Source organism: Schistocerca americana, chromosome 3 (assembly GCF_021461395.2).
Source record: "Schistocerca americana isolate TAMUIC-IGC-003095 chromosome 3, iqSchAmer2.1, whole genome shotgun sequence".
Lineage (NCBI taxonomy): Eukaryota > Metazoa > Arthropoda > Insecta > Orthoptera > Acrididae > Schistocerca > Schistocerca americana.
Window position 1 is genome coordinate 122,476,347 of NC_060121.1, and position 12,108 is coordinate 122,488,454.

The window sequence follows — 12,108 nt, forward strand, 5'->3', positions numbered from 1 at the left end:
AATATTCGGAGCAAACATAGGCTCAGATTATAATTTAGTAATGAGGAGGAATAGCATGAAGTTCAAGAGACCAGTTAGGAAGAAACGGTGCACAAAGAAGAGGAATAGGGAAATACTAAGGAATGAGGAGATACACTTGAAGTTCTCTGAGGCTGTATATACTGTGATAATGAATAGCTCAGAAGGCTGTTCAACTGAAGAGGAATGATCATCTCTAAAAAGTGCCGTCACACAAGTTGGTAAGAGAAATATAGGTACAAGGAAGATAACTGTGAAGAAACCCTGGGCAACAGAAGAAATACTTCAGTTGATCGGCGAAAGAAGGAAGCACACAATTGTTCAGGAATACAGAAACACAAGTCACTTAGGAATGAAATAAACAGGAAGTGCAGTGAAGCTACGGTGAAATTGCTACATGGAAAATATTAAGAAATCGAAAAACAAACTGTTGGAAAGGAAACGGATAGATAACATTCCAGCAAAATTTCTAAAATTATTGGGGTAAGTGGCAACAGAACAACTATTCGAGTTGGTATGTAGAACATATGAGACTGGCAATATACCATCAAACTTTCGGAAAAACATCATTCACACAATTCTGAAAATTACATTAGCCGGCAAATCTGAGAATTATCGCACAATCAAGTTACTGACAAGAATAATGTACAGAAGAATGGAAAAGAAAATGAAGGATCTGTTCAACAATAATCAGTTTGGCTTGAGGAAAGATAAAGGCACCAGAGAAGCAGTTCTGACATTCCTGTTGTTAATGGAACCAAGACTGAAGGAAAATCGAGACAACTATAGGATCTGTCGAACTGTAAAAAGAGTTAGACAATGTAAAATGGTGCAAGATGTTTGAAATTCTGAGAAAAATAGAGTAAGCTATAGGGATAGATGGGTAATATAAAATCTGTGCAGGAACCAACAAGGAACAAATAAGAGTGGAAGACCAAGAATGAAGTGCTCGGACGGGGATGTAGCCTTTCGACCCTACTGTTCTATCTATACGTCAACGAAGCAATGACAGTTATAAAAGAACAGTTCAAGGGAGGGATTAAAATTTAAGATAAAGGATATCGATGATAAGATTTGCTGATGGCACTGCTGTCCTCAGTGAAAGTGAAGAAGAATTACATGATCTTTTGAATGGAATGAACAGTTCAACGAGTACAGAATATGGATTGAGACTAAATCGAGAAAAAACGAAAATAATGAGATGTATCACAAATGAAAATAGCTATAAACTTAACATCAGAATTGGTGATTATGAAGTAAATGAAGTTAAGGAATAGTGCTATCTATGCAACAAAATAATCCATGACAGGTGGAGCAAGGAGGACACAAAAAGCGGACTAGCACTGCCAAGGAGGGTATTCCTGGACAAGAGAAGTCTACTAGTATCAAACATATATCTTTTGAGGGAGAAATTTCTGAGAATGTAGGTTTAGAGCACAGCACTGTATGGCAGTGAAACACGAATTGTGGGACAATCAAAACAGTGGAAAATCAAAGCATTTGATACCTGTATGTTGTGTTATAGAAGAATCACGAGGCCTAATAAGGCAAGGAATGAGGAGGTGCACCGCAGAAGTGGCGAGGAAAGAAATATATTGAAAATACTGATGTGAATAAAGGGACAGGATGATAGGACATCTGCTAAGACATTCCATGGTACTTGAGGGAACTGTAGAGGTGAAAACTGTAGAAGAAGACAGAGATTGGAATACAGCCAGCAAATAACTGAGGGTGTAGGTTGCAAGTGCTAGTCTGAGATGAAAAGGTCGGCAGGCCACATCAAACCAGTCATAAGACTGTGTGTTTGATTGGTTGTGTCATAATCTGAACTGTATGTCAGTAAAAGACACATCCTAATCTCTTGTCTGATGTATAGTCAACATTAATAAAGTCTGATTATAACGTGAAGTAGTCTGAATACTGATATAGTAGTCGTTGGTATCAAATCAACATTTCAGAAGGTTTCATCTAGTCAGGTAGATGTGTTTATTGGTAACACACACACACTGACGAAACTCTCGCAGCAGGTAGGATGCTGTTGAGTACGTTCCACAGACACAACAGTAATGCATCAGCATAATTACCAACAAACCTTATAACAATGCCAGCAGGCTGGAGATTCAACTCTTATGACCGTACCTGCCTAACCAGTACATGGAGGTGAGACTCATCCAGGGAGAAATGTTTTCTATAGCAAAACATATGTTTTAACATTACTTTTGACTTTACTTTTAACATTTCTAGCTTCACTGTCTTCCATGTGTTATGACTCCACACCCCTTCTTAATATATAATTTTTTGATGTGGAAGCACAGGTAAACTTATTTGTTATTTTTTTTAGAGGAGACTAAACACACTCAATATGTAACTGAAAATCTAAAATGTATTTTCATCAAATGTGTAGTGGCATGAATTGAAATCAAAATTTTACTTGTTCTAAAATCCTTCATCATTGCTCCCTTGGAAAATATGTTTCTTTGAGATGTCTGCTACAAGCATTCATAAAGTATTCATAGTGTGAAACTGAATGGTTTGTCTGATTTAATAAGGCAGTCTGCATGTTTTTTTAATAAAGCAGACATGGATGACACATTAGGTGGATTGTAAACATGCAACAACTACATAGAGGACTAACAGACAAACAAAAGCCCCTGATAATCCCAAACCAACTCCCAATGCTCAATGGCTACAGGAAGTTCTTCCAGTTTAATAACCAGAGACTAGAACTTTTGTAGAACGCCTTTTCAAATATGTTTGATCTAGCTTCAATTAGAACATGAATCTGTACAATTTACAAGTAATATATAAAATCGATCCAAGTAACACAATTATGGCTTTATTAATCAAGCTCTGAACAATAACAGAAATAAGCCTCTTGTGACTCCACATTTACCAAGACAAAAGAATCATACAGAAGGTGCAACATCAGCAACACACAGGACAACTGATGTGACTAGTACAAACTAAAAGAATATAGGACGAGTGAGTCAGCACTGTTCTACACGTATGTAGATGTGAATTGTTGGTAGACAGCATGGTGAAGACTGTTGTGTGTGCACACTTTCTATAGGCAGCTTCTAGTGACTGGCCCTCTCTGGCACAGTGGGGGCCAATTTCACTGTAACTGGAGTTACGAACAACAATGGTCAAATTTATGCTTGTTCTGCACACATACGTCACGCATTCTCAGACAGCCAACGAGCAATGGGTAGTGTTCTGAGTGCCCTGCTGTGAATGCCACAGGTTATGAGAGCATTAAATGAGAGTTGTTTAATGAATTTCTACTCCAAATGTTGCAAGTTGTCATCGCTGATGGTTGTGGCAAGTAATACAATCTGCATAAGCAAGCAAGAGACATAATTTGCTGGATATTCACTTTATTCAAGGGGAAAGCACGCGCATGTGTGTGCCAGAACTGTCGCTTGGAATCCTCAACAATGTAATCCCCATTAGTGCCTCGGCATGCACAAACCACCTTCGTTCGTGGATCTGACTATAGTAACAGGATACAGCAGATTGAACCTCCACATAGAAGGTAACGGTTTTAGTATTATGCCATGTGTTTACTTGGCTTCCCATCAGATCATATGTCCTTCAAAAGCAACAATGAGTGCCAGAGCAAACACATGGTTTCATTGTTCTTCCAAATTTCCTTTTCTTTCAGTTCTCACTTGACACTGTTGTGTGAAGTAGCTAGTAACAACCCGAAATTATTTTCTACTGACAGTAAAATACTTCTGAGCAGTCAGTGAACAATGAAAGAAATATTTAATTTCTCAACATATCAGGGCAACCAAGCACAAAAATGCATTTACCAACATTACTGGGAAGAAGATTTCTTTGCTTTCAATGGCAACTGTGACATCGAGTCAAAAATTGGAATTTGAATTTGACTTGAGTAAAGCTTTAATTCATGCCTGCACCCGATTGTGGAAACTACACATTCCTACATTAGGTCAGTTTTTAGATAAGTCTGAGTCAAGTCTGTGAAAACTTTACTTGAATGAACGTTACAATGAAATAATGAAAATCATTACAGTTAAAGTAAAAAGATTTGAATTTCAATCAACGAGTCAACTGATCCTACAGTTCATTTTATTGCCAATATCGACATCAGACTATCAGATCTTTCAGGTGAATCAATAACAGCATTCCTGCTTACAAAAGAGTGCCCTAAAAAGTTAACAATTCACTCATTGCACTGTTATTTAGCAATTCATTACAGTTACTATAACCTGAAGACAATCAATATGACACTGTATTACTTTTTTTCTTAGATCCTGCTCCATATATGAGGAAGGCTGAGACACTTAAAAAGTGCCTTTTCCACTCATGCTTCACATGACCTGCAAAACACAATGTTTTTTTACAAGGTGTCAGAAGCTTGTTTCTGGATGTCAACAAATTGATTTCCAGTATTAAAAACATGTTTGTGAAAGCCCTGCCAAGGATTAATCATTTAAAGACAATGCACCATATATACCTCTGCCCCTTCGACCTATCATAATGAGATGGAGGACATTGATTTCAACAGCAGTTTACTACACTTCAAATTTCCTGAGTATAACTGAGGTAGTCATCACTCTGAAGGATGAAGCATCTTAAATTGTAGCAGCGAAGAAACTTCTTGAGTCTTGAAATGTGAGAAATAACTTAATTTTCATTATGGCCAAGTTCAGTTTCGTGGCATAAGTGATCTGCCAGATTCAAAAACGGGGGAGTCTTTGATGAAATACGTGAAAATTGTGGCTGATGCAGTGGAAAGATTGGAGACTGTGACAGGGAAATGGAGTTCATTAATTACAGGAAACTGTAAAATGGTGTTTTCGAAAAATTCTGATTTTGATAAACAAATGTTTTGCTTAAAACTTTAAAGTTATGTACTTTAAACATATAAACAACAATATGCTAATATAAATATGCTGACTTTGTGATTGTCTAAATAGTGCAATCTAGTAAATAAATATGCATAATGTAATGTTTTTCTATAATGCATTTTACTGCCCATTTTATCTCCTTATAATGTCTTAACTTTCACTCTCTGTCAATTATAAATTTGTTACAACTGTTCACGCTTTCTCAGCAGATATGTTCAATATACGGCTCTCAGTCTGCCACCAAAGCACATTCTGCTTATTCTACAATATTTCCTCAAGGCAACTGCTCAACACTGTCAGCTGCAGGTGGTGGCTACTTGCTACTGATGGATAGCAAATAGCAACTGCTGACGATGTTGAGCAGCTGCCTGTACGAAAGATTTTGAGATTCGCAAAATGTGTTGGTGGCAGACCAAAGAGTCATATACTAAACAAATTTCTTGTTTCAAAGTACTTCACACTTAGGCACAAAATGTACTAAAAAATTTATTAATATGCAGCTACATACATTCTACTGCAGATAATGTTACCTTTTCTTTCCTTGCTCGGAAAGGAGCTTGACCTTCAATCATTTCATATATCAAACAACCAAAACTAAACCAGTCAGGGCTGAATGTGTACCTTTCATTATCAATAACCTCAGGAGCTGCAGACAAAAAGAAAAATCACAGAAAATCATAATCGCAGTATACTTGCGAGCAACTCTGCATTCTGTGTCAAGATATTCAGCAGATGGCATACCCATATAACCAACAGTTCCCACTCTGCCGCGGACCATCTCTCCCTCTGGAATTTCAACTGCCAAACCCAGATCTGATATACGCACGTGTCCATGGTCATCCAGCAAAATGTTCTCAGGTTTGCAATCTCTGTACACAATTCCTTGAGCATGCAAGTGTTCCAACCCACACAACACCTGCAACATTTCAGAATTCTTTCAATACAACACAGAACACAGCAATCAAACTTAGTCATAACCATGATGAATATAATAAAATTACAAATTGTCCTTTCTCATGAAAAGATGGTACATCCTGATTAAAAAGGATAGCATTCATTAAAGATTACTATCAAATAAAAATTCACTCATCACTTATTAAGACCGGCATATCTTGGTTGCCTACTTCAATATTCAATATACACTCCTGGAAATTGAAATAAGAACACCGTGAATTCATTGTCCCAGGAAGGGGAAACTTTATTGACACATTCCTGGGGTCAGATACATCTCATGATCACACTGACAGAACCACAGGCACATAGATACAGGCAACAGAGCATGCACAATGTCGGCACTAGTACAGTGTATATCCACCTTTCGCAGCAATGCAGGCTGCTATTCTCCCATGGAGACGATCGTAGAGATGCTGGATCAAGTCCTGTGGAACGGCTTGCCATGCCATTTCCACCTGGCGCCTCAGTTGGACCAGCGTTCGTGCTGGACGTGCAGACCGCGTGAGACGACGCTTCATCCAGTCCCAAACATGCTCAATGGGGGACAGATCCGGAGATCTTGCTGGCCAGGGTAGTTGACTTACACCTTCTAGAGCACGTTGGGTGGCACGGGATACATGCGGACGTGCATTGTCCTGTTGGAACAGCAAGTTCCCTTGCCGGTCTTGGAATGGTAGAACGATGGGTTCGATCACGGTTTGGATGTACCATGCACTATTCAGTGTCCCCTCGACGATCACCAGTGGTGTACGGCCATTGTAGGAGATCGCTCCCCACACCATGATGCCGGGTGTTGACCCTGTGTGCCTCGGTCGTATGCAGTCCTGATTGTGGCGCTCACCTGCACGGCGCCAAACACGCATACGACCATCATTGGGACGAAGGCAGAAGCGACTCTCATCGCTGAAGACGACACATCTCCATTCGTCCCTCCATTCACGCCTGTCGCGACACCACTGGAGGCGGGCTGCACGATGTTGGGGCGTGAGCGGAAGACGGCCTAACGGTGTGCGGGACCGTAGCCCAGCTTCATGGAGACGGTTGCGAATGGTCCTCGCCGATACCCCAGGAGCAACAGTGTCACTAATTTGCTGGGAAGTGGCGGTGCGGTCCCCTACGGCACTGCGTAGAATCCTACGGTCTTGGCGTGCATCCGTGCGTCGCTGCGGTCCGGTCCCAGGTCGACAGGCACGTGCACCTTCCGCCGACCACTGGCGACAACATCGATGTACTGTGGAGACCTCACGCCCCACGTGTTGAGCAATTCGGCGGTACGTCCACCCGGCCTCCCGCATGCCCACTATACGCCCTCGCTCAAAGTCCGTCAACTGCACATACGGTTCACGTCCACGCTGTCGCGGCATGCTACCAGTGTTAAAGACTGCGATGGAGCTCCGTATGCCACGGCAAACTGGCTGACACTGACGGCGGCGGTGCACAAATGCTGCACAGCTAGCGCCATTCGACGGCCAACACCGCGGTTCCTGGTGTGTCCGCTGTGCCGTGCGTGTGATCATTGCTTGTACAGCCCTCTCGCAGTGTCCGGAGCAAGTATGGTGGGTCTGACACACCGGTGTCAATGTGTTCTTTTTTCCATTTCCAGGAGTGTATTTACGGTGTAGAAATCTCAACATATGTGCACTTATCTTTAATTTTCACAAGATAGAAAAAGCTAGTTATTTCTTCCTTTTGCACCTCATTTATCCAGAAATAGTAACAATAATAGAAAATAAAACAAAATTAGGTAATTGGTGCAGGAACTAGAATATTAGGTTCTGAAGGCAATAGTGGACATCTTGTTCTTTGTGAAAGGGTGCAGTCAACAAAACTGAAGGGAACTTACCTCTGCTGCATAAAATCTAGCCCTATGAATATCAAAACCAGGCTCACCACCCATATTATAAATATGGAATTTAAGATCACCACCATTCATGATTGTCAGAACAAGGCACAGAGCATCCTTAGTCTCATAAGCATAAGCAAGACTCACCTGGAAAAATAAATAATAATACATAAATAATATTAATAACAATTTATTCTTAAATACTTCTGTCACTGTATAAATTAAGTGCATATGTGTAAAAATTAAGGAATATAACAGTGTCACCCAGAATAAAATGCTCAGTTTTCAATCATCAAACTACAATATCTGTAGCAAAGCAGTCATTCCACACTTTTGCTGACACTGATCCTACATTTCTGTTGTTAATCTCATCTTTATCAGCATAAGAAATATGCATTAGAAACAATGAAATATTATCCACAACTACAATATGCAAATTATTATTTATTACATGAAAGATAATACTTTTAGGGAGGCGAGAACCAATCAAGAGTAAGTTTATATTAGATTAGATTCTGTTTTTGTTCCATAGACCCAAAAAATGAGATGATTCTCGTGGGTGTGGAACATGTCAGAAACTGAAACTTTAGTCGTAAGTTACTAAGATAAAGGGAAGTTGGCGACTGCCATTCGAGAGTACCATACTAAACAAGTAAATATTTATTTACTCCATAACTGGTGGAGAGCATTCTCAAAAAATACACTACTACAACAGTAACTTAAGAAGGAAACAAGGCCAAAATTTACTCCTTAGCATTCGTAGAAGTAAAGTTAAAGAGTAAGGTGTGCTCACTGGTTTCTGCATGTTAAATATTGAATTCTATGGGTTACTTGGACTACAAAGAATATATAGAGATGTCAGAAGGGGTACACATCCCAAGAATGACAGTTTTAATGGAGAGAAAAGACCCACTCACAATGTACTGCGATATTGACTTCAAAGAGCAGTTTGTGTTTCCTAAGGAAACTTCTGAGTCACTGCAGTGTGTGCTGGAGCCATTACTGTGACATAATTCTGACATGAATCATGGTTTGTCTCCTACACTCCAACTTCTTTGTGGACTGTGAATCTTTTGCACTGGTACTTACCAAATCAAACACAGGATCTCATTAATATCCATCGTACCACTGCTGGAAGAGCTTTCAACAGTGTGATAAACAGTTTAATTGTCTTTAAGCCTTCATATGTGTCATGTCACAGAACCAGGAACAAAAGGGAATTCTACTGAATTGGTGGATTCCCAAATGTCATATGGGCCATAGGTTGTGTAGATATATCGGACCTGGGGGTATGGAGTACTTTTAATACTTAGGAAGATGAGTGGCAACCTGTAAGTAGATTTTAAATTACTTTCTTGAAAGAAAGGTATCTGACTACATTACATTTTTTTTCTTTTCACTGACAGCTATGGGGCGGGCCTGGGCATGTGCACCCTTGCATATATACATACTTCGTTCTTCTGGAGCACAAGCAGAACCATACAGAAATCGCAAGAATTTCCTTTCTATCAATACAATACAAAAATCATCTGTGATACCAGTATGAATATTCAAGTATGACAAACGGGTTCCACACATGTTGCACGAGTCTGGGACAAAACAGAGCTGCTGCAGAATTTGAAAAGGACAATATGATGAGTTGCTTGTCAGAGATAGTGGATATACTGTCTGTCTCCAAGTATCTTATGATGTCTGTGTTTTGACACCAAACAAGAACTAAAGAGTGCTACAACACAGCCCTTATTGCAACCACATGTTGGGAGAAATGTTTCAAAATTCTCTCTAAAACAATGTAATCTAAACAAAGCAAGTGTGGGAATATTATTTGTGGCTGATGTAGTTCTGCAAAAATTTGGAGCAGAAGCTGGAAATGTGTTTCACCCTGATACCGTGGAGGTGAATGGCATAGGTCTATTGATCTATGCTCTTCACCCAGAAGCAAGAGCTGCAGGCCAAGCTGTCAGAAGGTCTTTTATACTTAATTATTTTAATTAAAATTAAATCTAGTTTGCTAGTAAAATGAGAGAAGAATGTAAAGACTTTTCCATCTTAAATGAATAAATAAGGCACTGGGTCATAGTATAATTATTAGAATGTACTTATGCTGAAATAAAATCAAGCAAATAACATATGTTTTATACATGCAAAACATAGTTATGTTCATTTACAGAACCTAAATTTCTTGAGCAGATTGCATGAAGAACTAGAACCTGAAGTTGGCTCCATTTTGATTTTCAGCTTATTCATAACTTCCATTTCAATGTTATGCTCTTCTTCCATCATTTCTCTCTGTCTTTCGATAAACAAAATTGTTGCACTGTATTACTCTCATATTAACTGCATTTTTAGCAAATGAAGCTTATTTGCCTTTCTGAACAATTCCCTGTTCTTCACTTCAACTGCGTGCTCTCTGCCTTTTTTCGTGGACACATGTTCTAACAAGGTCCCATCAAAGAATGGAAGGTTCATGACTATGGGATAAAATTGCACAGCCATCTTCAGAGTAGTTATCATCATCGATATTGCTTGAAAGGACCACGTTATCTTCAGCTGTGTCATCATCATTAACTCGAATTATCCCCTCAGAAACTTGTGGGATAATATCAACAATCATCTGACATATATCATCTAGCTTCGTCTCAAATACTCTGTCAGTTTGAAATTGTTCTCAATTACATTTACCTTTCATTTCCTCTGCTTTCTGTCTCATGCCCTTCCAAATTACTTTTTCCAACGTGTCCATTTTGCTTTTCAGCATGTTGACATCGTGCATTTTAAATTCAATAACAGTTACGTACTTTTTCACTGTTCAAGCAAACCACTTATTTTTTTAATGTTTCTTAACACTTAAGTTGTCCTTGACTATCTGCATGTTGTTGTTAGCTCGTATCTCAAGCTGGGGGAAAAAAAGTATGTGGTGCCACTTAAATTAACATGTACCATCCACCAATTATTACCAACAGTAGCTGTAGATGATGGGGTTAAGGGGTGACCAATAGATACACCCATTAATAGCACATTTATTTTTCGTCATACACGGATCTTGTCATTAATACAATAGCATTTAATTTCTTTTAATTTTAAGAATTCTTTCTAACATAAATTACCCTACTGTGATATTATTGTCAAAAGGCGATGCAACACTGTCTGCTGGCAATCGATACTTTTCAAGAGGAAATGACATGCACGTGACAGCAGTGCACAGAAATGGCTTACTTCTTTAGTAAAAAAGACGTTACCACTTCAGTTATAACTAAGGCAGTAAATACAAACTGAACTCTCCAACAGTTACTGAAAGAATACATTACTACAGACGTAATTTACTAAATTAGTCCAGACTATAGGAGTAAGAATTACTACAACACTAATTTATATTAGTTGGGTGCTCATCGGCCTTACTGTATCATATTTTACAGAATAGTCCCATGTAATTGCTAGAACAATTACACCACCACAACAACAGGTCACTGGATAATTTTAACACAGTTTTCCTGCCTACGAGGCAGACAAAAGCTGTGTGACTATTCATACTGTCCTTTGTATACACTCAATATCACTTGTAAGCCCCATCTGATATGGAGTAATATTCCAAAATAGTAATGACAGTTAGTAGTGACAGATGAAAATGTAAGATGAGCAACAGCTTCTGGACTAAAACATCATCCAAACTTTTTCAATTCCAAATGCAAGTTTCATTACTGTACTTTGACAACGTAACTGCATATACTTCACCAAAATAAAAATACGATACTGTGAAGTTGTTGACAAAAGTGAAACTTGATACTTGCACTACAGCATTCACAGACCAAAACAAGAAGAGTAATCATCAGCCTTTATGGTTAGATGATACTGAGGAAAAAAGGAATCTTGTGACAATGATCAGAAAAGGAGGACAGTTTACTTTAACACTCCGATGTTTATATGCCAGCACATGTCGGCCAATGGTCAAATCACAAAAGTAACCTTCTCAGTCATTGTGTCACTGATTCAAAACACACAAAAGAAGTATTAAAAATCATACAAATAACACACAATGTCACAGCGGCACAGCGGACCAATGAAAGATTGTAAAACTACAGAAATATGCTAGCATTAATACCACACAACTCAGTGAGAGGAGTGTACTACAGAGAGAGGGGAGGAGGGGGAGGGGACAGGAGGTGGTAAAATCATGAAACTGATTAGATTCCAGGTTCTGGCAGATATGTTGTAGAGTTATTATTAAAGTTGTAGTTCTAAACAACACAGCGGCAGGATACAAAAAGATGAGAATCAGCAGTAACAACTCACAAATACTCTACATTAATTTCAAAAACTTCAAAAACAGACTGTCACTGGATCACGTAATGATAACTACATATCACGGAAAGAGTTTAATAAAGACACTAAACTGACATGAAACGATCCCATGACGTA

At 38.9% G+C, this 12,108-nt stretch overlaps 1 protein-coding gene across 3 annotated transcripts in view; it reads right to left on the reverse strand.

Moving 5' to 3' along the window:
• The window catches only part of LOC124605225 (G protein-coupled receptor kinase 2), a 173,549-nt gene that overhangs the window by 57,072 nt on the left and 104,369 nt on the right, over nt 1-12,108 (reverse strand). For all 3 annotated transcript variants that reach the window (XR_006978624.1, XM_047136775.1, XM_047136776.1), the window contains 3 exons: nt 7,693-7,839; nt 5,637-5,811; nt 5,426-5,541 (listed from right to left, as the gene is read on the reverse strand). Coding sequence is in view for 2 of the 3 variants with exons in the window: in XM_047136775.1 (XP_046992731.1) it covers nt 5,426-5,541; nt 5,637-5,811; nt 7,693-7,839 (438 nt within the window). In the remaining variant the exon portion in view is untranslated. The remainder of the gene's footprint in view (nt 1-5,425; nt 5,542-5,636; nt 5,812-7,692; nt 7,840-12,108) is intronic.